Source organism: Oryctolagus cuniculus, chromosome 21 (assembly GCF_051225735.1).
Source record: "Oryctolagus cuniculus isolate XC-2025 breed Fujian yellow rabbit chromosome 21, ASM5122573v1, whole genome shotgun sequence".
In the NCBI taxonomy this organism is placed as follows: Eukaryota; Metazoa; Chordata; class Mammalia; order Lagomorpha; family Leporidae; genus Oryctolagus; species Oryctolagus cuniculus.
The window spans coordinates 35,342,236-35,370,107 of NC_142887.1; the positions used below are offsets into that span (position 1 = coordinate 35,342,236).

Consider the following 27,872-nt stretch of genomic DNA (forward strand, 5'->3'; position numbering starts at 1 on the left):
ATAATTTTACATTGTGTATCGATCCTAGCCCATACAGTGAGAAAGGAAAATGTAAAATGTATCATTATTTAAGGATGATATGACCTGTAATCGAACCAGCTGGAAAAACTTCCATGGACAGTTAAAGACAGTGAAGTGCCTGGGTACAGTCAGCATAATGAGGTTAAGTAGCTCCAAGGAAGAAACCACATTCACAAATGACATACCTAGAATGTAACAAGAAATAAAGGTCTTTTTTTAAAAAAAAAAAGTGTGTATTTTTATTTATTCAAAAGGCAGAATGACAGAAAGAGAGAAAGAGAAGATATCTTCTATCTGCCCGCAATGCTGGGGGTTGGGCCAGGCTGAACCCAGGAGCCAGGATCTCCATCTGGGTCTTTGACATGAGTGGCGACTCAAGTACTTAGGCCATGATGTGCTGCCTGCCAAGGTGCACGGTAGCAAGAAGCTGGATTGGAAGCAGAGGCAGGAGTCAAACCGAGGCACTCTGATGTGGGAAGCAGGTGTCCTTACATAGTAACTTAACCTGCTGGACCACAACAACCACCATAGAAATACAGATCTTTAAGAAGAAAAATCTCAAAATCCAGCTGAGAGACCTAATAGGAACTGAAATAAAGTTAGAAAGGCATACCGTTGATTAACTAGAATGAGTCAACCTCATAAACATGTCAGTTCTCCTTTAACCTGTAAATTTCACATGAAACCATGCAAATAAGCATAAAAAGTTTTGGAATCAGGCAGTGTGATTCCGAAGTTAAATGGAAAAATAATAGCTGCACTATTTCAGGGAAGACTAGCTATAATAATTAAAGCACAATAGGTGTTGTGTGGCACAGCAGGTTAACCTGCTGCTTGGGATGCCTACATCTCAGTGTCAAGGATTGAATTCTGCCTCTGTTTCCAATCTAGGTTCCTGTTATTGCATATCCTGGAAGGCAGCAGATGATGGCTCAAGTATTTGAGTCCCTGCCACCCATGTGGGAGACCCAGATGGAGTTCCTGGCTCCTGATTTTGGCGTGGCCCAGTCCCAGCTGTTGCGGGCATCTGACGAGTGAGCAAGCAGATTGAAGCCCTCTCTCTCCCCTTCTGTTGTGCTGCCTTTCAAATAAATAAATTTTTTTTTTTCAAATGGTACATAAGGGGGCCAGCACCGCAGCTCACTAGGCGCCTGCGGCGCCGGTACCCCGGGTTCTAGTCTCGGGTGGGGCGCCGGGTTCTAGTCCCGGTTGCTCCTCTTCCAGTCCAGCTCTCTACTGTGGCCCGGGAGGGCAGTGGAGGATGGCCCAAATGCTTGGGCCCTGCACCCGCATGGGAGACCAGGAGGAAGCACCTGGCTCCTGGCTTCAGATCAGCACAGCGCGCCGGCTGTAGTGGCCATTTTGGGGGTGAACCAACGGAAGGAAGACCTTTCTCTCTGTCTTTCTTTTTCACTGTCTAACTCTGCCTGTCAAAAAAAAAAAAAAAAAAAAAAAAAGGGAACATAAGAGGCTGGGGCCATGACGCACTAGGTTAATCCTCCGCCTGTGGCACTGGCATCCCATATGGCCACCGGTTCTAGTCCCGGCTGCTCCTCTTCCAATCCAGCTCTCTGCTATGGCCTCGGAAAGCAGTAGAAGATGGCCCATGTACTTGGGCCCCTGCATCCACATAAGAGAGTGAACCAACAGAAGGAAGACCTTTCTCTGTCTGTCCCTCTCACTGTCTGTAACTCTACCTCTCAAATAAATAAAGAAAATCTTAAAAAATTAAAATTAAAAATGATACATAAATAGATCAGTGGACTATAATAGAGTATCCAGAAATGTCCCCAAATACTGATGAGAACATTAAAGGTAGTGTTTCACATCAGTGATGAAATATTAGCTCATTCAGTAAGTGGGAATCAGGACTACATCGGACCTTCTAAAAACAACGTTGGATTTCAGCCCAACAACTTAGAGAAACATTCTAAACAGCTCAGAGCTGGGGAGGTGTTTTTGTTTTGTTTTAATGTTTAACATTTTGTTTAAAATGCTGGGGGAGGAGGGCATGTATTTTGTCTAGCAGTTAAAGACACTCACACATCCCATATCAGAGTGCCTGGTTTCAATCCTGGCTGTAGCTCTTGACTCTCTTCCTGCTAATGGCTCAAGTACTTGGGTCCCTCCTACCCGCATGAGAGACCGGGATTGAGTTCCTGGTTTCCAAGTTCAGCTTGGCACAGCCCTGGTCATTATGGGCATTTGGTGAATACACGAATGGATGGGAGTTCTTTACTGTGTGTGCACTTTCTGTCTCTCTGCCTCAGAAATAATTTTTAATGGGTTTAAAGTATTTTTATTTAAAATTCTACATGATTCTGTGGGAGAATATCTGTATGACTTCAGGTGCAAATAAGCTTTGTCTACAAATGACACAAAATTTAGATCACACGGGGACAGATGTTTGGTACAGCAGTTAAGATGTTACTTGGAACACGTGCATCCTACATTGGAGGGCCTGGGTTCAAGTTCTGGTTCCACTGCTGATCCAGCTTCCTGCTGATGCAGACCCTGGGAGGCAGGAAGTAACGGCTCAAGTCCTTGGGCCCCTGCCACCTGTGTGGGAAACCTGGATGGAGTTCTTGGCTCCTGACTTTGGCCTGGCTTGGCCCCAGCTGTTGTAATGTAGGGAATAAACCAGCAGATAGGAGTGTGCTTGCTCATTCTCTCTCTCTCTCTCCCTCTTTCTCCCTCTCCCTCCTTCCCTCTCCCTCCCTCCCTCTCTCCCTCCTCCCCTCTTTCCCCCTTCCCTCCTTCCCCCTCTCTATCTGCCTTTCAAATGAAATGGAAATAAATAAAAATTAAAAACAAACTTTAGATCACACAAAAATAACATCTGTTTGAAGGAATATGTACCTACCTAAAAACTCACAGCACATCGCCCTTGGAAAATATTTCCTACTCATAAAGAATGGTGTTTTTTTTTTTAAATATGTGGATAGTTCCAACAAGTTGGTAATGAACACCAGTAGTAAAATAGACAAAGGATAAGCAAAACTGCACAGAAAAGGAAGTCAGATGTTTCTATATGAAAAGTTTTACATCCACACACATCAAAGTCATCTCAAAGTAAAACTGTAATAAGAGGAATATTTTTCATCCATCAGATTTTGAAATATCAAGAAGCTTGATAACACTGTTAGGGTATGGCAAAATAGGTATCCTCACACATGGCTTGTAATTTAAACCCCTGAGGAGGGCAGTTTAGGAACATTTACCAAAACTCATCATTCGCTGCTCCAGTTCCACTTAGGAATGCATCCCATGTAATCTGTGAATCGATAGCTGTGATGACAGTTTCTGCCATGCTTGAGCAGTCGCTCTGCGTTGTGAGCATGTACTGTGTTGACTGCTTTAGTCTTGACAAGCACCCCTGTGGCAGGGTGTTGGCACTTTCGGAAGCATAACAAAGCCAGGAGCTGGGCAAAGAAAGGCAGAGGAGTAAGACCTGGATGTTTTAGCCACGGGCCCTCTTCCTTTTTTTTTTTTTTTTTTAAGGTCTATTTACTTGAAAGGCCAAGCAACAGAGAAGGAGATCTTCCATCCACTAGTTCATTCCCCAAAAGGCCACAATGTCCAGAGCTGGGACAGGCTGAAAGCAGGAGTCAGGAACTTCATCCTGGTCTCCCACATGAGTGGCAGGGCCCCAAGGACTTGGACCATCTTCTGTTGCTTTCTCAGGTGCCCTGGCAGGGAGCTGGATCGGGAGCAGAGCACCTGGGATCGGACTTGCACTCCAGTATGGGATGCCATTATTGCCCTAGTGGCTCAACGCACTGTGCCACAATGCTGACCCCAGGGCCCTCAGTCATAACATTGAACTCTTGCCTTCCTGTTGCAAGAATACCTTTTACAGAAAAAGCTGAGAGACAGTTCTGTCATTCCTCAGTAGAGGCTTGGTGTAAATTGAACATCCATCCAGCAGTAAGCCCCACGGCCGTTAGGGAAGGGAGACCTCTCTGGTGTAGCATTTCATTTGTTCAGAAATACGTGTTTGCAGCCCCTTGAGATCAGGGTGCACTGTTAAGAACAGTGGCCTCTGACAGCATTAGTACCATAGTTTTCCTGCTTCTTTGTATATACAGTATACCTTAGATTCAGTTGAAAACAGGGTATTAAGGTGATCTTCATTTTCTGTTTACTTTTCTATAGCTTTCTGGTTCATCTCCCATGAAAAGCATATTGCCTTTGGATCCAGACAGAAAAAAAAAATGTTGATCTTGTATAAAGTGCTTGATGTAGCGTCTGATTTCCACAGCTGACTCTTGTTTTGGTCGACCACAGGGACTTCTCCACGGCGTTCTTCAACAGCATCCCCCTCTCAGGCTCCCTGGCGGGCACCATGCTCTCCGCTCACAGCAGTCAGCAGCTCCTGCCACTGGACTCCAACACCCCAAACTCCTTCGGCACCTCAAAGCCTTGCGCAGAGCCTGTGGTAGCCACTGGCGCCAGGCCTGCGGGCGAGCCTCTCAGTAAGGACAGGTTAGTGGGTGCCAAGGCTGGCTTCTGAACCCTGGAGGGAAAGTTCGGGTTTAGGACTTCCGTCCCAAGGACAGAGAATTGGATTCTGTTGGTGCTTTGTGGCCTCCTCAGTGAAAAAGGGAAAAAGAGAAATGCTTGATTTTGAACGAGGGCCTGCTTACACAAGAGGTGAGTTCAGATATCTGATGACGCCCAGGTGCTGTGAAAACTTCACAGAGAGTCTGTCCTGACCGACAGAAGCTGCTGATGGCAGGGCCCCTGCTGACGAGGCACCACTCACCGCAGCAGCAGCAGCCCCTCTTTCTGGCAGGTCTACACTGGAGGTGGCCTCGCATTTCTGGGGCTTTGGTCCCCACACCACTCTACAGAGAGCATCACCCACTGCTTGTCCCAGGCAGGGCGCCCACATGTAAGTCCACAGACTCCTCTGCCTCGCAGAGTTATAGTCACACAGCAAGATGGTCTGCGTGTCTCACTGACCCTTGCCTAGAAACCAAGTTAGGAGTCACAAAGGACCAACTGAGCATGAACATGAGCATGAGTCTGGTACCTGCTCCAGGCCATGCAGAGTATGCAGGGCTGGTGGGGAAGAGGCGACTGCAGAGTCGTGAGGTGGCTCTGGGGGTCCCCTGGGTAACAATGGCTAGCTGTTGGGGGAGGGGCTGGTGGGCAGGTCTCAGAGAATGGCCCCCTATCTCCGCCCAGGGCACATCCAAGGTAACCGAGGAAGAGGTATAGGGAGGGAGTATCCTCTGAGGAAGACCGGAAAGAGGGGAGGAAGACTAGGTTTCTGTTCTGAACCATGTAGTCTGGGGTCTTCCTGAGTGGTCACAGAGGCTTTGGGATCTGCAAGGAAGATGGCTGCAGCTGGCAAGGATGCCTGAGTTTGCCCCTGCCCTGGCACACACGACTGATGATACTGCTGCTGGGGCCGAGGGCTTGTGTAGTCGTGTCTTAGCCATGGAGACACGCTGAGCATCAGGTGTCACTGCTGTGAAGGTCTGGGAGGGTGTGAGGCTGGATGGGAGGAGGAGACTGAGCAACAGGACAGTTAAGCAGACCTCCAGGGAGAAGGGGCATTTGCTGGGACAGAGAGCACCAGATCTGAGGAACGTTTCAGGGGTTGACCCAGCCGGTTCTGGTGCTCATGCGTCAATGGAGGATGACCGCAGACAGGCGTTTGTGACGAGGTCCGAGTAGGTGGGGTAGATGGTGTTGACCTGGGTGTGCTCAGCAGGAGGCCCAGAGCTTTGGGCCCCAGCATGTGGAAATGGACTTAGGCAGAAGGAAAGCTGGGCAAGATCCTGCCTGCGCCTTTGCTGTCTCTGAAGTAGAAGGCAAGGGTTATGAGGTGAGCCCTTGGGGGAGAGTACTAAGAATTTGTCGTTGTCTCAGTTGAGAGATGGCAGGGATGCCCAGGACAGGGTCATGGCTGATGGCAGCCAGGAACAAACTGTGACCTGGGGCCCCCCGGGTCAGGGCTTCATTCTTCAGACCCACTGTAGCATGGGAGAAGCTGGTGTTTTGGCGGGGAGATGCTGCGGTGACTGTTCCTTGCCACCGCCGGAGAATTAGGCAGGCTGCCCTCAGCTTGCCTTGACCGAGGAGGGGAAGTGCGCCACCCGCCACTCAGCCTTCCCCAAACCCGGGGGATAATCAGGCGCGGTGTGGAGCCCAGTCGAAGCAGGGTCTCACTTTATTGTAAAAGGGAGGTGTATATACAGCTGCGGTACAGAGCGGATGAGGGATGCGGGCAAGGGGTGGGAGGCTGTGATACAAAAGGGTCCTAGCCACTCCTGTTATACCACCTTAATGATCCTTAGGCAAAAGTGCACTGGGGCTGGGGTGTTTGCTACCAGGGATTTGAAACTTAAAGTCAGGTTTTCAAATTCAAGGCAGGCTCAGGAAGTTTCCTCTAGGCCTCTCCGGATTCACCGTCCCCCACAGAGATGCTGTATCTGACTGTGGCGATGGGACTATACGGTTAGCCACAACAGGGGTCAGAACCATTTTTCTAGGCCTCATGCTACCCCCAAAGCCCTCAGACAGTGCGACTGGGCAAATGTGAATGCATCTGCTCACCATCTTTAATGCATGAAAATTTTAAAGAATTAGGATCCATCAATTACATCTTGACATTTATGGTGTTTCTAGAAGTTGGTTATTTGTGCCCCCTTCAAGTAGGCTCCCAGTGATGCAAATCCTCGCCCTCCCGGTGTGCTAGGGCTGGTGTTTCACGAGCCTCCTCTTCTTCACCCCCAGTGTGAATGCTACCTCTACTCCTGCTGCATCGTCGCCCTCCGTGTTAACCACCCCGTCCAAGATCGAGCCCATGAAGGCATTTGACTCCCGATTCACAGAGCGATCCAAAGCCACTCCGGGTGCTCCCGCCTTGACCAGCGTTACGCCGACGGCTGTCGAGAGGTAGGTGGTAGTTTTGTGGGACCCGGATAGAAGCCAGGAGAGAGCAGGTGCCACTGTGGGCCAGCAGTGCAGCGTCAGCTCTCCTGCCATGCAGCCTGTCCCCTGCAGGGGGCAGACACCAGTCACTGCGTTACATGGGGCAAGACTGCAGAGCCGTGAGTGAGCCACTGGTTCCAAGAAAAGGGAGTGGCCGCTTAAAGCAGGGACATGCCTGGAAGGACACAGTGGGCCAAAGAGCAGCCAGGGCGAAGGGATGAGGGCTGGCCAGGGGGAGGCCGTGCTGAGAATGGTGTCGTTGTTTGTAGACATTTGGGAAGTGAGCCAGCAGATGGAAGAGCAAGCTCCGACTGTCTTGTCTCTCTCTGTCTTTCAAATAAATAAATGAGAAACATAAAACCGCAGAATGTGGTATATCAAGTCAAAAGTATTTTACTCATCAATAAAAAGGAAGGGAGTACTTAAGTGTACTAGGACAGGAACAAAACCTGAAAACAGTATGCAAAGTGAAAGAAATTAATCTCAAAGAACCATCGAGAACAGGAAAATCCAGAGTCAGTCAGCGGTTACCTAGGGTGGGGAAGTAGCAGGGGCAGAGTGATTGCTGATGGGTACAGGGTTTCTTTATGGGATTAGGGGAGTGATCTGGTGTTTATAGATGGTGGTGATGGGTTGCATAACTTGATGAATATACTAAGCATTACTATTAAACTGGTGAATTCTATAATACGTGAATTATGTTGCAGTAAAGAATAAAAAGGGCCGGCGCCGCCGCTCAATAGGCTAATCCTCTGCCTGCAGTGCCGGCACACCGGGTTCTAGTCCCGGTCGGGGCGCTGGATTCTGTCCCGGTTGCCCCTCTTCCAGGCCAGCTCTCTGCTGTGGCCCGGGAGTACAGTGCAGGATGGCCCAGGGGCTTAGGCCCTGCATCTGCATGGGAGACCAGGAGAAGCACCTGGCTCCTGCCTTTGGATCAGCGCGCTGTTCTGGCTGCAGTGTGCAGGCAGCGGTGGCCATTGGAGGGTGAACAACAAAAATAGGAAGACCTTTCTCTCTGTCTCTCTCACTGTCCACTCTGCCTGTCCAAAAAAAAAAAAAAAAAAAAAAAGAGTAATATATCATCAAAGATCCCAGATGAGGAGTGGGCATTTGGTCTAGCAGTTAAGATGTGGCGTCCCATGTTAGTTCATTCCTGACTCCAAACTCCAGCTTCCTGCTACTGCAGACCTGGGAGGCGGTGGTAGTAACTCAAACAATTGGATTCCTGCCACCGCATAGGAGACCTGGATTGTGTTCACGGTCCTGGCTTAGGTCCTACCCAGCTCCAGCCATTGTAGGCATTTGGCTGTCCATCTCTCTGCCTCTCAAATAAAAATATAGTTGTAATAATAATAAACTTATTTTTTAAAAAAGCCCAAATGAGTTTGGAAATGAGCCAAAACAAAACAACAACCAGTAATCGTTATAATTTAAAAAGGCAATGTAGGCTTGGGCATTTGGCACGGCAGTTAAGTCACCACTTGAGACATCCACATGCCATTGATTCAAGTCTCCATTACTCGCATTTTCAATCCAACTTCCTGCTGATAACACACCCTGGCAGCCGGCAGGTCCCGGCCATCCATACGGGAGACGTAGATAGAGTTCTGGGCTCCTAGTTGCTTCAGCCTGCTCAGCCCTGGCTGTTGTAGGCATTTGGGGAATGAACAAGTAGATGGAGAAATCTCTTGTCCATTTCTCTCCCTTTAAAATGAAATCAGAATAAATAAACTTTGAAACATCCATACTGTGGAAGGGGCAGTCTGGCACAGCAGTTGGGCCACTGCCTTGGTTGCCTACATCCTCTTTTGGTGTGCCTGGATTCAGATCCCAGCTCCACTTCCAGTTTCAGCTTCCTGCTGGTGGACACCCTGGCAGGCGGTGGGTGATGGTTCAGGCAGTTGGGTCCCTGCCACCCCCATGGGAGACCCAGATTTACTTCGAGGCTCCCGGCTATTGCAGGCATTTGGGGAGGGAACCAGTGGATGGAAGATCGCTCTTTGTGTCCCTATCTTTTGTCTTTCTGCCTTTCAAATAAATAACAATTTATGGGTGGAGAATTGTTGATGGGCATTTCAGAGAGCAGATCTGAGCTAGATGAAGAGAGCGTTCAGCTTGAGGAACTGGCCAGAGTGCTGCGGGGGTGAGGAACTGCACCTTGTGGGGGTCCCGCAGGAGCACGTGTTGTAGGGCAGCCCTCACGGAGGACTTCACAGGCTTACTGGAAGCTCAGTTGAGACCTCAGTTTAGGAAATGGCTGGAGGTCTGTACGGAATAAATAAAATGAAATCCCCACCTAAGAGAAATCAAAGTGCCATCGCCGGCAAGTCCTTGTGCTAGTCAAGGAAGCCGCTTCTCGTTTGCCTCGTGGGTTCTCATGATGCCGGCCAGCCCCACCATCTCCTGTGTCTTGGGTGTTGGGCACCCTGATTGTTCGCTTGCCTCGGACTGCTGGAGGCAATGTCCTGAATTCAGCTGAGTCCGCAGTCTCACCTTTCAGCCATACATACAGCTCCAGCAAAACCTGTGCAATAAAAGACCATCAAGTTCATCATTCTCAGCTCCTTACTGGAAAGTGACAGAGAGCAAGCATTTACTTGCGGCTGAGCAAGCTTCCTGCTTCCAGGGCAGGCAGAATGTGTGTCTGGTGAGCTTCTAAGAGCTTGGTGCTAAATTCTAAGTAGTTGGGTTGGGCCCTCCTAATGGCATCAACAAAATAAAGGCTTTGCATACAGGCTCTATAGAAACGCAGAAGCTTTCTTTATAGGATTGTTTTCACAGTGAAAGGCAGGAGGAGCCCTTTAAAACACTTGCCAGTGGAAGTTTCCTTTCAGGGCACAGCATCACACCCAATGTTCAGAATAGCACTAGGAGCCAGACACCAACACCTGCTTCCTGGTGGAGTGATAGGAGGCACCCAGGCTGCTCTGATCAGAGAACGCCTATGAGGAGTCAGATTCCTAAGTTCATCTCCTCTTAGGCAGAAGGGACCTCCCACAAGAACCCTTCTCAGGGGGTGCTCCCTAGTGGTGAAGAGTGAGCACCTTTGCCCCATCTCACGGGAGCAGCACAGACCCTGCTGTCGCTCTTTCATTGTACCTTGTGGCTGGCTGGGCAGTGAGGCCCCTGCAACCTCACTGGCCCTTCTCAGCTACCAGCCTCAGGTGAGTCTGGGAGCTGACCCTTCCCTCCCAAGTGCTTGGTGGCAGTTGTTGGTGAACTGGTGCTTCCACTCCTCCACCCTACCTCCAGGCCATGTGTCAGAGAGGCATAGTGGGACCTGAGGTGGGTCACTGCGGGCAAGCTGGCCAGAGCAAGCAGAACCTAGGAAGGAACCTGTGCATGATTGAGGCAGCTCTGGATCCAGAGAGCAGCTGCCCACACAGTGACTCAGGAGGTGTAGTTCCTGATGGGCCACTGGCTTCAGGGACCCTGAACAGGGTGTCAGGCAGAGGTGCAAGGTGGGGAGACTCCCAAGGGCTTGCTGTGAGGTCCCAGCCCTACAGAGTAGAACAGCCTGAGCTGGGGCAGTGCCAAGCAAAGTGACCTTCACAGACCACCATTGAGGTGAGCTCAGAAAGTGATCACATCATTCAGAAATGTATTTGGTAGCTTTGATGTTGCTGTGTGTGGCATTATGGCATTCTTACTGTATTTTACAAAACTGTAGTTAAGCAAAGTCTGAAAATTGTAAAAAAGAATTCTGAGAAGCACATAGGAAGAAGAATGCTGACATAGAATATTCTAGAACTTAATGTTTATCCACAAGTATACACTTGGCCCTATCGTGGGGTGTTGAATGAGGAACAAGCTTCTTAGTTTCACAGAGCAGAAATTGGGCTTTTCCCAGAGATACAGATGGAAAGACTTCCAGATTCTGCACACTGGTGTACTTGCCCACATTTCTGTGGACAGGAGCAAGAGCAGCTGTAAGCTATGTCCAGATGAGGGCTAACAGACCAGGGGCCTGCGGTCAGACCTGCTGGTGAGCAGGGAGGAGGCAGGTGGAGATGGGGACCCTTGGGCACTAGGCTGGGGTGTACCTCCCGGGCACTCCTTGAGGCAGTGGTGCAGGGATGGTGCCCGTCACCGAGGGATTCTGTCATGGCCAGCAACGTCGGGCATAGTCTCAGAAGAGACACTTTGAAGAAGTGAGCTATCGATCATACTGCGTCTTGTTAATATTTATGACATCTGAAGTGTTGTGGGAGAAGAGCCCTCTGATGGAATTCATGAGAAATGCAGGACCTAGTGTTCTTTGAAGGTGTGATTCCCACATAAAAGTAAATAGAGTGAGAACTGAAAGAAAGGCCAGTGCTACCAATCATACCAAAAGGATTGAGGCCAGATAGGAGTTTCTGATGGCATCATTTTCCTTCTTTTTTGAAAAAAAAATTTTTTAAGGTTTTTTTTTTTTAAGATTTATTTATTTGAAAGAGTTACAGAGAAGCAAAGAGAGAGAGAGAGAGAGAGGTCTTCTATCTGCTGGTTCATTTCCCAGATGGCTGCAATGGCCAGAGCTGAGCCAATCTGAAGCAAGGAGCCAGGAGCTTCTTCCAGGTCTCCCACGCGGGTGCAGGGGCCCAAGCACTTGGACCATCTTCTACTGCTTTCCCAGGCCATAGCAGAGAGGCAAATTGGAAATGGAGCAGCCGTGACTTGAACTGGCGCCCATATGGGATTCTGGCACTGCAGGTGGCGGCTTTACCCGCTATGCCACAGCACCGGCCCCTCTGAGAGAATTTTATTTCTCCACTTTTGAGGCATGATTTCACTAGATATGGAATTCTAGTTTGATGGGTTAATATGATCTTTACCTTCTTCTCTGAGGAGGTGGCTTTTCCTCCTGTGGCTTCCTTGCAGCTTTTCCCTTTGTCTTTGGTTTTCTACCATTTGAGAATCTGGGAGCAGATTTTTTTGGAAAATTATTAGCTGATATTAGTATCATCATCGTCTCTGTAATTATGATTAAATTCTCCCTGCCACTACCCACTTGTTCTCACATGTAGTCTAATTTTTCCCATTATTACCCTTAGCACATTAATCATAGTTACTTAAAATCTTGGTCTGAGAATTCCAGGCTTTTCTGCTATATCTCAGCTTTGCTTCTGATGTTTGCTTTGTCTATTTAAAACACAAAATTAATTTATTTGGTAGGCAGAGATACTGAGGAAGAGAGAGAGATCTGTCTCTCATCTGCTGGTTCCCTCCCCAAATGTCTGTAGCAGCCAAGTCTGGGCCAGGTTGAAACCAGGAGCCTGGGACTCTCTGTGAGTCTTCCACATGGCGGCAGGGGCCCAAGTGTTTGGTTCATCATCTGCTGCTTTCCCAGACGCATTAGTAGGAAGCTGGATTGGGAAGCGGAGTAGCCTGGACTCAAACCAGCACTCTGATATGGGATGCTGGCATTCCAGGCAATAGCTTAACCCACACTGTACCGCAAACACCTGCCCCTGCTTTGTCTCTTGAGACCATGTTTGGTATTTTTGTTTATTTTTGCTGCTTAATTTTGTTTTGCCTTCAGTCATGTCTTGTCCTTTTGGCTTGCAAGCTGGGCAGAATCTTTGAGTAACTGGGAGTGAGGGAGTTAGGTCTTAAGGACAAGGCTTTATCTGGCCGCGAGTGAAACTGCATTTTCTGTTTCCTGTAGCTAACTGTGTCAGAAACTCTGAAACTTTCTAGTGGCCTTATTTTGTCTTCCCTGTTGCCTTTGGGTTTCCCGGGAAGCCCTTCGTTCAGTAGAGTCTGTGTTTTACACCTCTCTCAGTTGTAATCTGCTGCGTTATGCTGGAGCCTTGTTGATGCGGCGGTGAAGTATTGGGAAGGAAAAGCTGTTTTCGTGATCTCATGGTTAATTTTCCTTGTTTGTTGCTGTTGGAGCAGAGTCCCAGCCCCATGGCCTTCTGTGCAGTTCCTTAGTGTGCGTGTGTGTGTGTGAGAGACAGGCAGACTGTCAGGTGAGAGAAGCCGGGATGGGACAGGAGGTGACTCACTGCCCTGCCCCAGGTCAGCTAAGGCTTTGGTAAAGTAGTTTCCCTTGAGAGCAGGCTTTAATTATGAAGAACCAGATGGTCTGAGCTTGTTTCACAATGGTTACCATGCCCTCTTCGCTCCCCCAGCCCAGAACACTGGAGAGTTTTCTGCATCCGCAGTCTAGGCTGAGAGGTAAAAGTGCAAGGACCTCTCCTCGAGATAGAATTCCCTCCTACCAGCTGGCCCCAGGAGTTGTAACTGCCGAGCTCGCCTGCACGCAGCCTCAGTTAGCTTAGGAATATTCCTGCCAGCTACACTCCGGGGCCTCTGCTGCAGGCCAGCTGTGGCTTTCTGTCCTTATCCATCTCTCCAGGTGTCAGGGCGGCAGTCTGCCCTGCTGCCCGTGTTCTCTAATGGATCCAAGAAGAGCTATTGATTTTCATTGTCTTCATCTTTCTTATTGTGAGGACAAAAACATGAGCTGCCAAGCTCTTTACATGATAGAGTAGAAACCAGAATTCCTCCCTTCTTTTTTTATTTATCAGCTTTTTACAAAGAATGTGTTGTTGTTGTTTTTTTTAAGATTGATTTATTTTATTTGAAAGGCAGTGTCCTGGAGGGAGAGTGATCCAAATGGCCACAATGGCTGGGGCTAGGCCAGGCTGAAGCCAGGAGCCTTGAATTCTGTCCGGGTCTCCCCATCTTCTGCTTTCTCAGGCCATTAGCAGGGAGCTGAATCAGAAGTGGAGCAGCTGGTACTTGAACCAGCACCTGTTTGGGATGCCAGTGTCACGTGCAACAGCTTAAGTAGCTGCGCCACAATGCCAGCTCCAAGAATATGGCTTTAAAAAAAAAAGATTGGTTTATTTGAAAGGCCAAGAAACTTGGGGGCGGGGGCAAGATGGCGTGATTGGAGGTGGGTGACTGGGCAAGACAGAAGGAGATCTTCCATCCACTGATTCTTATCTCATGTGGCTCCAATAGCCAGGTCTGGGCCAGGCTGAAGCCAGGAACTCCATCCTAGTCTTCCTGGGGATGGTAAGGGCCCAAGTACTGGAGCCATCCTCCGCTGCCTTCCTAGGTGCATTAGCAGGGAGCTCTATCTAAAGTGGAGTAGCCAGGACTCGAACCAGCACTCTTGATATGGGATGCCAGTGTCGCAAATGGCAGCTTAACCTGCTGTGTTTTTAACTGTTACACAAATTAATAAAGATACAGGAAATGCCATGGGTGTCTGTGTCTGTGCAGGTTGAAAGAGCAGAACCTTGTGAAAGAGCTGCGGTCCCGGGACCTCCTGGAGAGCAGCAGCGACAGTGACGAAAAGGTCCCTCTGGCCAAGCCTTCTTCACTGTCCAAGCGAAAACTTGAGCTTGAGGTAGAGACGGTGGAGAAGAAGAAGAAAGGGCGCCCTCGGAAGGACTCCCGTCTCCTGCCCGTGTCTCTGTCTGTCCAGGTGAGGCCCACAGGCTCATCCTGCCTGTCCTCACCTTGCCCCCCGGCCCCATGCTGGGAGGCCCAGCATGCTGTGGTACACCCCACCAGTGTGGGACACCTGGGGACCAGCTGCCTTCGACTAACACCCCCGTAATGCAGCATGGAGGCCACACCAACCTCCCCCTTGGGGACCCATAGTCCCTGGTGTCAGCTGTCTTGTGTCTAAGATGGGCATCCCTGTAGCATCCTGTGTGCTTTCTCCCTTCCTGAGTGGGTGGAAACGGCCTGGTGCAGGCCCAGCCTCACCTCGAGGTGAGGTGTTACCTTTCCCTATCACTAGCCCTGTAGTGCCGGGCAGGGCTCAGGGATGTTCCTGGCTCTTCCAGTCTCCAGCTGCCCTGACTGCGGAGAAGGAGGCCATGTGTCTGTCTGCACCAGCACTTGCACTGAAGCTGCCGGTTCCAGGCCCCCAGAGAGCATTCACCCTCCAGGTAAGGGCTGGGGCCCTCCACCCATCGACTCCGGGGGCACACACACCTCTCCCGCAGGGTGAACCCTGTCTTCTGACTGCTACGGGGTCGCTTTCCCAGTGGCCCTTCCCTTCTGGAGGAGCTCAGAGTGATCAGAGCACCACTGAGTCAAGCACACTCCCTGGCCACCTCTGCCCCACCCCCAGACCGCTTTCTCTCTGCAGTCCCCCACTACTGGGGCTGGCCCTGCCATCACATTCTCTGATGCCCAGCTCCTTCAAGACGCATCTCAGACAGCCCTTCCCTTCTCCTGGAAGCTTCCTCCTTCTCCACATGTGACAGCCTCCAGCTCAGTGCCCCTGGGACTGTCTGGTTGTATTCTGTCCCCCAGTGGCCACTGGCCTTATCTGCTTCTCAGAGCCTGGCAGTCATCAGAGCTGTTTGATGTCTCAGAGAGGAAGCTTGTAACCAGAGCAAATAATCCTTGTACCCAACGGCCCTCTGATCACTGGCCTAGCAGTGCCAGGCCTCTCCCACCATGGTGCCTTCACACAGTCACCTTTTGGCATACCCTTTGTACCTCAGCTCAGGTGCATGTCCTCAGGTACCCTTTGCAGCCTCCGTGTAAGTTCGGTTCTGACTGGCCACACCGCTCAAGGCCCAAGCTGCTCCTCGTAGCACACTAGGGAACACATCAGCCATCCCAGTCACAGGTCCTTCTGGGCTATGGGGCAGAGGAGTGAGACAGGCCACACCAGTGGGTAGGGACATCTGCCTTGTTACTACTCACGTGACTGGGAGAGGGGCGCCTCCAATGGTCAGCAGCACTTACTCAGTCAGGGCCTGACTCAGATTGTCTCCTTGATGCCCTGCTTCTTGGCCTTCAGCACAAAACTCCCAAACTTCTCCAGCCACGGAGCGCCGCTTGAGCCTGTTCTTGGTTTCTTGTGTCTGTGAAGGGGCACAGCTCCTGCCCTCCCTAGCAGCCCTCAACCCCAGCTCACCCACTTGTGTGACTACTGCAAACCGGTCAGCCACTCTGCTTGATTTTCCCTCTGCAACATATGCAGGTCAGGCATGACCCTGGGCCCATTGGTGCCAGGAACTGAAATAGGTGCACCTCCTGCATGCTACACCACGGACGCTCCCGCCAGCATAGTCTCAGATAAGCAGACCAAGGCTCGTGGCCTTGGGGTCTGGAGGGCACCTTGTCCCTGCCGTCTCTGTTCTTGCCACACACTGCAGTCTTTGCACATTCTTCTGGCACGTGACTAGAAACCCAGGTCTTGGTCCTGCTGTCCTTGGCTGCTACAGTCCTTCAGGCAGTGTCTCTTCTGTGTGCCTTCTCTACGGTCTCTGTGTAAGACGAGGAGTTGAGATCAGGAGACTTTGAGGTCTTGAGTTCTGGTGCTGATTCTCTTCTCAGGTTCCTCAACTGCGTGGCTGACAGGACAGAGACCATCTCCCAACATTGTCCCTGCCCTATGGGCCACACAGCCCTCACCGGCCCCACTAGCGTCTTGTCTGTTGGCCAGTCTGCCTGTCTCTGTCCCCTGCTGCAGGGCCCCTGGGCGTCTCGCCTCCCCCACATCTCAGCAGGCCTGCTGTCACCCGAAAACACCTGTGCTTGCTCTCCTCCCCAGGTGAGCTCCGACCCCTCCATGTACATCGAGGTGGAGAACGAAGTGACGGCCGTGGGGGGCGTGAAGCTGAGCCGCCTGAAGTGCAACCGGGAAGGGAAGGAGTGGGAGACGGTGCTCACCAGCCGCATCCTCACTGCTGCAGGCAGCGGGTAGGAGCCGCGTGCAGCGCGTGGAGGCGCTGTTACGACCCTGGGACGTGGCCTTCTGTGGGAGGTCCCACGGGGGCTCACACAGGGCCTCCCTCCCAGCCAAGCGTGTGTCCCTACAACCTCCCACATCAGCATCGTGGTATCCCCGTGTTACAGAGGAGGAGGCTGAGCCTGGAGGTCACTCACACCAGTCTTTGAAGTGCTGGGAGATTCCCTGAGGCCTCCGATTCTAAACTGACCTCTGCCTGGCTCTCTTTGACCTGGGCTGGTCCTTTCTCTTAACAGTCTCAGTGTGAGCTCAGGAAAGCTGGAGCAGCCCTGTGGGCAGGAGGGGAACAGAGTCTCCCGTGTCTCAGGCAGACAGCCCTGGTGTCCCCAGCTTGTCCTGGTCCTCACGGCAGCACCCGCCTGCCTCTCCCTCTGGCTGTACCTGCTCAGGGCTGTGCCGCGTCAGGCCTGAGCAGGGGTGAGCTCTGCATCCGCCTCCGTGCCTGGCCTCTGTGACGCCTGCCCTGCCTCTGCCCTCAGTGACCTGGTGTGTGTCGCCTGTGAAAAGAGGATGCTCTCGGTGTTCTCCACCTGCGGCCGCCGCCTCCTCCCTCCCATCCTCCTGCCGTCCCCGATCTCCACTTTGCACTGCACGGGCTCCTACGTCATGGCACTCACTGCTGCAGCCACACTGTCCGTCTGGTGAGAGGCAGGCGCAGGGTGGGAACGGGCCCTGGGCCTGGCTGGATGGGGCTATGCTATTGCGTCTCTTCAGGGATGGGAAGGGGGCGGAGAAGGCCAGCCATGGGGCCTGGAAAGAGGCCCTGACAGCCAGCGATGTTGCTTGTGTTGGGCACTGGTGTGGGCGGGGGGCTGAGGGGGTCTGTGCAAGGGGAAGGGAGGACCCCAGCCCTGCCATCATCCTTACAGGAGCGGACCACATGACAGAGTCCTGGCTTCATGGCCTATGCCAGGGTGCTTATATGGGCTTATCAGCAGTGTGACAGACACTGCTCGGCTGCTGTGGCCAGCTCACAGAGTAGATGCGGGCACTGGGCCTGGGCCTCTGCTGTAGACTTGTACAAGAGGGTGGGAACATAAGCGAGGGCCCAGGTATCTTAAGTCCCAGCGTGCCCTGTTGCAGTTACCTCTGTTGGAGAGTAAGCTGTTCCCGTCTCTCTCTCAGGGATGTTCACAGACAGGTGGTGGTGGTGAAAGAGGAGTCTCTACACTCCATCTTAGCAGGTAACCCCGGCACTGGGTCCCCCTTCCTCCCCTCCAGGCCACAGTCCCAAGTTTCACACAGAAAAGCCCCCTGAGCCTAGGTGGAAAGCCAGGCTCAGGGCCCAGCCCTAGGTTCTCACTGAGGCAGAGGGTCCAAGTACCCTGCAGGCAGACGCACTCCCTAAGGCATGTGTGAATGGGTCTCCAAGAGATGACAAAGAGCTTAGTGGGTGGCATTGAGAATGCCTGGCACCAGGAAGCCCATCCTAGTAGCTGAGTCACCCGTTAAGGCTCTGGTTGCCAGGACCATAGGAGCCAGGGTTCAGATTTGTCCTCTGGTGCATGTGCCGATGCACCTAGACTCATTTCCTATGGTGTCTCCCAGGAAGTGACATGACGGTGTCCCAGATCTTGCTGACACAGCATGGAATCCCCGTGATGAACCTGTCCGATGGGAAGGCATACTGCTTTAATCCGTCACTTTCTACATGGTAAGCAAGCTGCCCTGCTCTCCAGGAGATGACCCATGTGCTCTGGACAGTGTAGCCCAGGCTCTAGATCCTGCTGCTTAGGCCTGCCTGTCCCTGCTGTTCCTGGAATGCAACCCACAGTGACAGCCAGGATGCGCCCTGCCATCCCATGGGGTGCTACCTCTGTTCCTAGAGTCTTTGCATTGGCATAGGCATTGACAATTGTTTGTTTTATGTTAAAATCTTTTTTTTTCTTCGTCTGCTTGAAAGAGAGACAGAAATATTCCATCCACTGGTTCACTCCCTAAATGCCTACAACAACCAGTGCTGAGCCAGGCCAAAGCCAGGAGCCCAGGACTCTATTTGAGTCTCCCCAATAGGTAACAGGGGCCCAAGTACTTAAGCCACCATCCACTACCTCCCAGGATGCCTTAGCAGGAAACTGGATCAGAAGCAGGGGAGCCAGAACTTAAACCTGAATTCCAGTCTGGGTTGCAGGCATTGTAAGCAGTAGCTCAACCCACTGCACCACAATGCCTGCCCTGAAAATTGTTCCTGATATGTGTTTCTAGACGGGCCTCCTTAGCCCTGGTCAGCACAGGTGAGCCGGCTCCAGAGCAGCCCCGCCAGCATCAGATTTCTGTGAGCGTACGGGCAAGGTCGACCTTCAGTCTTAGAGAGCTGTGAGGGTACACACACGCTCACCCTGCGCCATCACTGGCATTTTGTTCTGCACAGTTGGAATTTTCTGTCTTTGCAAAATCTTCCTCTTTATACATTAGATATCTTAGCCCAGGTGTGACTTGTGGGTTGTGTCTCAGCCATTCCAAGGAAAGTCTCTTCTGCCAGCACCTTGGCTCCTTCAGGACCAAAGCTTGCTGCTGCCCAACCTGTTTTCTGTTAGGAGTTAGCACAAGCTCTGGCTCACACTGAGATGTCTCTCTCGAGCTAGAACGCAATCTCTATAACCTGTTCTCCCAAACTGCGAAAAAAGTCGTGTGTTGTATGTGATTATCATCGTACTGGAAACCAGACCAGTACTTAAGAAAAGGAGTATTGACTGTAGGCACTGCTGTGTTTGGCTGTATGTACAAGGGCCCCTGGCTCTTTTAGAAGGGTACGAACAGTGCTTCCTTTACAAAGACAGGAAAGATTTGGAGAAGGTGGCAGAACTCCCTGCCTGGGGGATTCTGGGAAGCACGAGAAGGCTGGCGACCTGGCACTGCTTGGCAGCAGTCAGGGCCCAGGCCACACAGGCCCCTGGGCAGGCCATGGCAGCATGTGACTCGGCGTGCAGAACACACTTCACACACGGATGCCCTCAGCTGTCACGCTGAGGCCAAGGAGCCGACAGCTTCACAGCAGAGCCCTGCTAGCAACCTTCACTGCTGCTCATCTTTCCTCTGGAACATACCTAGGGCGTGTGCCAGCGACGGGCACTGGTGTAGAGACCCAGTGTGACTCTCGGCCTCCACTGGCTTGTGGTGGTCAGGCGGGTGGGGCTGGCCCTGCCGTGGCCTTCCTGCCAGCTTCCTCTGGCTGACTTCTTGATGTTTCTGAGCTCTGCTCCTGCCTTTGCCTCCCCAGGAACCTGGTTTCTGACAAACAGGACTCATTGGCCCAGTGTGCGGACTTTAGGAGCAGCCTGCCATCCCAGGATGCCATGCTGTGCTCAGGACCCTTAGCCATAATCCAGGGCCGCACCTCCAAGTACGTGAGCTGAGTGCCATGGCCGCTGTCAGCAGTCCTGCCCGGGACGGAACCTGTCTCTGCCCACTTCCTGTGCCTCTGCTGCTGCTTAGCACAGGCAGGCTGGGAGAGGCTGGCTGGGGTGCTGAGGGTTGCGGGCCCTCACTGGGTGATGTTTCAGGGAGGTGGCTGGGACATAGGCCTTGTCACTTCAGGGGCTCGGATGGCAGTCCAGCAGTGCTAAGGGTCGGGTACCCCTGCGGGGCAGTATTTCGGGTCAGGGGAATGGATCACTGGCCTGCCACCTCAGGAGCCTTGATGGCAAGTACAGGGTGGGATCCTGGAATGCCAGGAGCCTGTGGCTGGCAAATGGTGCGCACAGACCAAGGAGTCTGGGATGTGTGCCCGCAGATTGTCTGGTAGATGGGAAGCCTCAGCCAGCCCAGGTGCGGCCACCCCTGCTGGTTCTCCTCGTGGGTGCCCTAGGGCACACAGGGCCACCACCTGCCTCATCCTGTGTGCTCTGCCCATTCTCTGCAGCTCGGGAAGGCAGGCTGCCCGGCTCTTCTCCGTGCCTCATGTGGTGCAGCAAGAGACCACCCTGGCCTACCTAGAGAACCAGGTCGCGGCAGCACTCACCCTGCAGTCCAGCCACGAGTACCGGCATTGGCTCCTCCTCTATGCACGGTACCTTGTCAATGAAGGTGAGGGTCCTGGCAGCCCCAAAGAGCCTTCTCCTTCTGCCCCTCAGTCCTCCCAGCACAGGTGCGTCCCTGTGAGTCAAGGAAGCAGTGTGGCAGCCCAGAGTGCCCTGCACTCTAATACATTCCTTATGGGCCCCAGTCACCCCCCCCAACCCCCAACTCCCCACCTCCGACCCGAGGCACTGGCTTCCTCCTCCTCTGCCAGTGAGGTGGGTCCCTCAGCCCCCTACTTCTTAGCCTAAGCTGCGATCAGAGCAGCTCAGCAGCGTCCAGCCCCACAGGCTGCAGGGCCCTGAACAGGGACCTGACACCCAGCTCCTGGCCTCCACGCTCCCCGGCAGCCCTGGTAGCACTCTAATCACCCCGTCCCCAAGGCTGGACATCTTCAGCAGCACGTCTCTTCCTTCTCTGAGCCCCTCCTGCGCTGGAAGGGTGTCCCTGCCGCCCAGCGCCTCTCTCCAGCCTGGGCCCTCCAGGCCACAGCTCTTGGCGTCTGTGCCTCCTCACAGTGTCCTCTGCAGAAATGAAGGTGTGCCGGAGGAGGTGGTTGTCCCAGCACCAGTGTGACCTCCAACAGCCTCTCATCCACTGCTGGGCAAGCGTGGGGCCCTGTCTTTCCAGCCCTTCCTCATGCTTGAGGGTGGCCCTCCTAGAGTTCTCCCTGTGACTGCACAGCCCTCGCCTCCCTCACAGCCTCTCCCTGTTCTGATGATGATAGAGATAGAGGAGCTTTTTTTTAAGTGCAGAAAAGGCAAAGAGAAGCAGACCAGACCCCTGTGACAGATCTCCTAGAGCTAACTCCTCACATTCGCCTCCAGCTGTGTGAGAGCGGGGTCTGTGTGCACCCTTTCCTGGGGTCCCATCTTAGGCTTTGCGCTCCTTGTCCCCCTGGAAACCCCTGTTCTCAGTCCTTTTTGGACTTCCCTGTACCAGGTATGGAGCAGGACTCCCCAAAGCCCTGGTGAAGTCCCTGCACCCTCTAGGCCCCTCCACCTGCTCATGGAACCACACGAACTGCTCGCCTTTCTCCACCTTGCACATCGGTTCCAGTGTCCACACACCACTCGCCCCTCTCTTGGTCCCAATCCCTCGGTCCTGTTGCCTCAGCTGTAAAAGGAAGAATCAAGGGTTGAAGGGAGACCTCTTCACTGCAGATGCCTCAGATTCTGGCTTCATCTCTCTTCCCATGAACCTGTACCTTTAGGTGATCCTTGCCATTGGCTTCAGCTGCCACCAGGTGCTGACAGACCCCCGACTTGGCCTCCCGCCTCCGTGGCAGCTGCACCCAGGATGCGGTGCCCACGGCCCTTGACACGCGCCTGCTCAGCCAGCATTCCTCAGTGATAGCCTCACCTTCTCTTCCATCTGCTCAGGCCGCTCACGTGGTTGCCCCCCCACTCCCCTGCTGTGGGTCCCCCGTTGTCCAGTCCCCTTGGGAGTGCCTCGCAGAGCTGCCCATGTCTTGTTTGTCCTGTGAGCCCGGCACACACGGGTGCTAATGGCTGCCAGGGGAGTGGGCGAGTGAGAGTCTGCAGTCCTGGGTCTCAGTGCCCCATGCTGAGACGCAGGCATGAGGTGCTTGCCTGTAGTAGGCGATGACCTAGGTATTTGTTCATTCTGGTTTTTATAGATACAACAACTTAGCATATTCTTAATTTTTTATTTCATTTTATAATGTATTCCTATTTCTGTTTTGTTTTGTCTTTTATTTTTTTTCTGTAATTAGGGTTTGAATACCGACTCCGAGAAATATGCAAGGACTTACTGGGTCCAGTTCACTACTCCACTGGAAGCCAGTGGGAGTCAACAGTAGTGGTAGGTGCTGCTTTCATTCTTGCTGCAAGAATCCTCTCAAAGCATGGACGTGGAGCTTGTAAAAATGAGCCAGAGGGCTTCAAAGTTTCCTCCCCGCTAGACCTCTCCAGCACCCTGCGTGGGCCATCGTGTCAGTGAGAGAGCCACATGCGGCCGCTTCCCCACCTGGCAGGAGCTTGGCCCTGGGCATCAGGAGCTCCGGGAGCCCTCTGTCACGTGCACTGGTGCCGAGGGAAGCTACCTGTGGGGTGCTCACAGACTGGAAGGGAGGAAGGCGTGAGCAGCCGGCAGTGAAGCTGACAGCAAGACTTTGAGGCTTGAGTTAATGCCAACAAGGAAGTCAGCAACGTAGTAAGATGGAGAGTGTCCAGGGAGGAGCTCCAAGAGGACGTCTCAGATGAAACCCAGGGATGACAGGTCAGCCTGCAGAGCCCTTCGGCTGGAGGTGATAGTGAATGCAGAGAGGGTCTGCCACATGGGAGGCACGTAGGAGGCACACTGGCCTGGCACGTAGGAGCAAAGAGGGGAGGGTGATGTGCACCAGGTGGGTGGATGAGCAGGAGTCCGTAGCGACCTCGTGTCAAGCTGGAGTTTTGCAGGAGCTGGAGCAGCAGGGACAGGAATTGAAATAGAAACCCAGCCAGGGCCCATGTTTTGCAACAGTCCCAGGAGTAGAGTGGTGGCTTGCATCTATGTGGTGACCGTGCAGAGGGACAAAGAGACAGATTCCAGGTGTGTTTTGGAGGCAGGACCAGCAAGACTTGGAAGGTGATTGGATGTGGAAGGTAAGAGCATAATGACTGCATGGCCACCTCCAAATGGTGTTTGCTGGCAGAGATGGATGCTGGTGTTGCTGGCTGAGTGGGGAAAGGAACGGGCTGGCGAGAGGGCAGAGGCAGGATCCAGTAGTTAGTTCACAACCTCCTGCAGTCACTCAGCGATCCTGATGGAGAAGCTGCTCTGGCCGTGCGCGTTTCAGTGCACAGAGCGGCAGTGAACAACGCAGACTGAGACCCCGCTTTCCTGGGTCTGCATTCTTGTGGAGAGAGACGGACTTCTAAACAAATGAGCAAGTGTACATAGTGTGAGACCAAGGGTGTTGTTGGGGCCTATGGATGTGGAGCACAAGTGGGATGCAGTTTCTCACTGAGTGATCTATTTAGAAAGGCCTGAAGGAAAATGTGTGGCCTAATGGGTGAGATGCCCACGTCCCACCTGGGAGAACATGGGTCTGATTCCTTGTTCTTGCTCCTGATTCCACCTTCTGGGATGCAGGGCTGATGATGCCTCAGGTACTTGGGTCTTTGCCATTCATGTGGGAGACCTGGTTTGAGTTCCCAGCTCCCACGTCAGGCATTGTGGGCATTTAGGGAGTGATCCAGCAGATGGAAAGTCTGTGTGTCTGTCTCTCTGCCCTGCAAGTAATTTTTTTTAAAAAGTAAAGGCCTGACTGACTGAGCAGAGACACAGAAAGGTAAGGCACGAAGCTATGCATATATGAGGCTACTTGAAAAAGCTTATTGAGAAATGTAATTTAAAAATAAGTTTTGCAGGCCGGCGCCGCGGCTCACTAGGCTAATCCTCCGCCTAGTGGCGCCGGCACACCAGGTTCTAGTCCCGGTTGGGGCGCCGGATTCTGTCCCGGTTGCCCCTCTTCCAGGCCAGCTCTCTGCTGTGGCCAGGGAGTGCAGTGGAGGATGGCCCAGGTGCTTGGGCCCTGCACCCCATGGGAGACCAGGAAAAGCACCTGGCTCCTGGCTCCTGCCATCGGATCAGCGCAGTGCGCCGGCCGCAGCGCGCTGGCCGCGGCGGCCATTGGAGGGTGAACCAACGGCAAAGGAAGACCTTTCTCTCTGTCTCTCTCTCTCACTGTCCACTCTGCCTGTCAAAAAAAAAAAAAAAAAAAAAGTTTTGGGGCTGGCGCTGTGGCGCAGCAGGTTAAGCCATAGCCTACAGTGCCAGCATCCCATATGGATGCCGGTTCAAGTCCTGGCTGCTCTACTTCTGATCCTCCCTGCTAATGTGCTTGGGAAAGCTGCAGAGGATGGCCTAAGTCCTTGGGGTCTTGCACCCACATGGGAGACCTGGAAGAAACTCCTGGCTTCTACCAGCCCAGCCTCAGTTGTGGCAGCCATTTGGGGAGTGAACCAGTAGATGGAAGATCTCTCTCTTTCATTACCCCCCACCTCTTACTCTGCTTTTCAAATAAATAAATAAATCTTTAAAAAATAAGTTTCTTTGGTATACAAAAAATTTGAATCTAGGTATAGTTTTTCATAATTCACATTTTTATGAATTTTCTAAGAACCATCATATGCATGGATTTCAGATTCTTTTGCACAAAAATACACTTATCTTTCAGTTCCATTCTCCACAAACTTTTTTTGAAGTATCCATGTATCTGGGGGAACAGCATCTAGAATGAGGGAACAGCAAATGCTAAGGCCCTAAGGTGGGAGAACAACAGCCACGGGCCAGCGCTGTGGCATAGGAGGCTAAGCCTCCACCTGTGGTGCTAGCTCTCCACATGGGCGCTGGTTCAACTTGTGGCTGCTCCTCTTCTGATCCAGCTCTCTGCTATGGCCTGAGAAAGCAGTGGAGGATGGCCCAAGTGTGTGGGAGACCCAGGAGAAGTTCCTGGTTCCTGACTTTGGATAGGCTCAGCTCCTGCTGATGCAGCCATTAGGGGAGTGAACCAGCAGATGGAAGACGTTTCTCTCTACCTCTCCCTTTCTCTGTCAATAACAAGGCTTTGATATAGCCGGTGGTCTCCTACATTGTTTGCTCCATTTTTTGATTTGTTGCAGCATCTCTTAATTTGGGTGATGGTATCCTAGGTTCAAAATCAGCTCCCCTTCGATCTTTAACGGTTCTCTTCCATAGACTTAGCATCCAGTGTTGTTAAACGTCTGATTTTTCTTTGCTTCCTGAGGATTCTTGGGATCCCATCTTGGTGTTGCAGAGATTGACAGTGCCCTAGGGTCTAGACCTAGGAGAAGGGAGCAGTGATTTCCCTTAGTTCTCTTTATCTCTGCTCTTCCATTTCTTCATCTTCTGAGAGGTGAAATGTGCTCTTTTGAAAATCTACTGTATCATTTTTTGTACTTGTAATTCTCTGCCGGATTTCTAGTTCAGTCTTTTATCTATTTGAGCAGAGCAAGCTTATTTATTTGTTTTAGAATATATTAAACATTTTATTCCCCTAACTTACAGTCAGTCCGATCTTGCCCCAAACACTGTAAACTTCTCTCAGCTATTAAGACTACTTTCGTTTTTGTTTGTTTGTTTTACAGATTTATTTATTTATTTGAGAGGCAGAATTACAGACAGAGGGAGAGACAGAAAGAGAGGTCTTCCATCCACTGATTCACTTCCCAAATGGCTGCAGCTACCAGAGCTGGGCAGGTCTGAAGCCAGGAACCAGAAGTTTCATGTGGGTCTCCCATGTGGGTGCAGGGGCCCAAGCTCTTGGGCCATCTTCCACTGCTTTCCCAAGCCATAGCAGAGAACTGCATTGGAAGTAGAGCAGCCAGGAGTCAAACTGGCACCCATACATATGGCTTAGCCAGCTATGCCACAGCATTGGCCCCTATCAAGACTGGGTTTTATATATATATATATATATATATATATATATATATATATATATATATATAATTTTATTTACTTGAAACTCAGAGTTACACAAAGAGAGGAGAGGCAGAGAGAGAGGTCTTCCATCCAATGGTTCACTTCCCAATTGGCCGCAACAGCTGGAGCTGCATCGATCCGAAGCCAGGAGCCAGGAGCTTCCTCTGGGTCTCCCATGTGGGTGCAGGGGCCTGAGGACTTGGGCCATCTTCCACTGCTTCCCCAAGCCATAGCAGAGAGCTGGATTGGAAGTGGAGCAGCTAGGTCTCGAACCGGCGCCCATATGGGATGCTGGCGCTCCAGGCCACGGTGTCAACCCGCTGTGCCATAGCACCGTCTCCCAAGACTGCTTTTACCAATCACACTTTAACAGTGTATAGCTAAGGAAACAGTGTTTAGATCCAGGGCTTGATTCAGATTCTAACATATTAGAAACACCAGACCCAGCTATATTATTACTTTTTCTGTAGGCCAATTAAGAGAGAGATAAAAGGAAAATCCATGCAAGTTTCTAAGGAATGTTTTACTGTACTTAATCCACAATCTATTTAAACTAGAGTATGACTGTAAGAGAAATCTCTTTATAAAGAGAGAGAAATATGCAACAAAGAAGCCTGTATTTCAAAGTGTACACAAAAAGTTAGTGAAATTGATTATTTTTCTCTCAAGGAATATTTTGAATACAGAAGTTTGCCAGGTTCAAAAAGAAAACAAATGTGACAATCATTTTAAAAATACTACCTTGAAAATCAAAGTATTTGAATTCAAACATCTTCCTTATACTATGAACACTTTGGTCTTACAATGAACAGATGCTTTTGAACTTTTGCTTCTTATATATTTCTAGAATAATATGCCAGATTCATTTAGAATTTCACCATAGTTAAGGGAAATCAATTCTTCAAATTTTATGAACACAACAGTTTGGATTACATATTTATTTCTCACTGACATAAAATTAAATTTAAAATTAAACTGCCAAGTTGAAGTTTCTGGAGGGTGTTCTCTGCTCATTCATAAATGTGAGTTCTAGCTGAGCTATCTTTAACAAGTCTACATGGTATGGCAGTAGTCAGCGTGTTCCTGAATTCTCCAGTGGGTCTTGAAGCCACACCTGGAAACTCAGTGTCCATAGCAGTGATATATTTTTAGATAACTTGAAGAATTTTCTGCATCTCTACAGGTTGCAGGCCTAAACTTCACAGATTCTTTGCTGCTGGCATAGTGAGAGCACAAGAGAGTTTAGATGCCAAGCATCAAAATGCTAAACTTGATTATAGATTTATGTCATAAAACACTGTGTTTTATCTATGTGCTTGTGCTGATGAGCTTGTGATCCTCCTCACCACCACAGGGACCGCACCCAGCCGTGGTGGTAGTGGTGGCAGTGGGTGCCCCATAGACACCTGTTGTCAGCAAGGGGCTGTGCCATCACTTCTAGCCAGTTATTTTGTTTTCAGAGGTTGATGTTGGATAGTTCTGATATTGGGAGCCTCAGCAAATCCTGTCTGTTCCTGTTACCTTCATATGCTGGGGGTGGTTGTCACTTGCATTGTCTTATCTCCTTCTGTGCCTTCTTTTTGTTTTTTAGTCATTTGCTGGACATGGTATTTAAAAATCGTTTGTTGAAGTCGTTCGAGGGGCTGGCGCTGTGGCACTGTGGGTTAGGCCTGCAACTCTGGCATCCTATGTGAGAGCTGGTTCAAGTCCCAGTTGC

At 51.3% G+C, this 27,872-nt stretch overlaps 1 protein-coding gene across 3 annotated transcripts in view; it reads left to right on the top strand.

Moving 5' to 3' along the window:
* The window catches only part of HIRA (histone cell cycle regulator), a 99,155-nt gene that overhangs the window by 60,892 nt on the left and 10,391 nt on the right, over positions 1 to 27,872 (top strand). For all 3 annotated transcript variants that reach the window (XM_051837242.3, XM_051837244.3, XM_051837243.3), the window contains 11 exons: positions 4,309 to 4,506; positions 6,769 to 6,930; positions 14,188 to 14,392; positions 14,760 to 14,864; positions 16,487 to 16,635; positions 17,164 to 17,325; positions 17,810 to 17,868; positions 18,233 to 18,338; positions 19,905 to 20,027; positions 20,547 to 20,710; positions 22,437 to 22,525. In XM_051837242.3, coding sequence (XP_051693202.1) covers positions 4,309 to 4,506; positions 6,769 to 6,930; positions 14,188 to 14,392; positions 14,760 to 14,864; positions 16,487 to 16,635; positions 17,164 to 17,325; positions 17,810 to 17,868; positions 18,233 to 18,338; positions 19,905 to 20,027; positions 20,547 to 20,710; positions 22,437 to 22,525 — 1,522 coding nt within the window. The remainder of the gene's footprint in view (positions 1 to 4,308; positions 4,507 to 6,768; positions 6,931 to 14,187; positions 14,393 to 14,759; positions 14,865 to 16,486; positions 16,636 to 17,163; positions 17,326 to 17,809; positions 17,869 to 18,232; positions 18,339 to 19,904; positions 20,028 to 20,546; positions 20,711 to 22,436; positions 22,526 to 27,872) is intronic.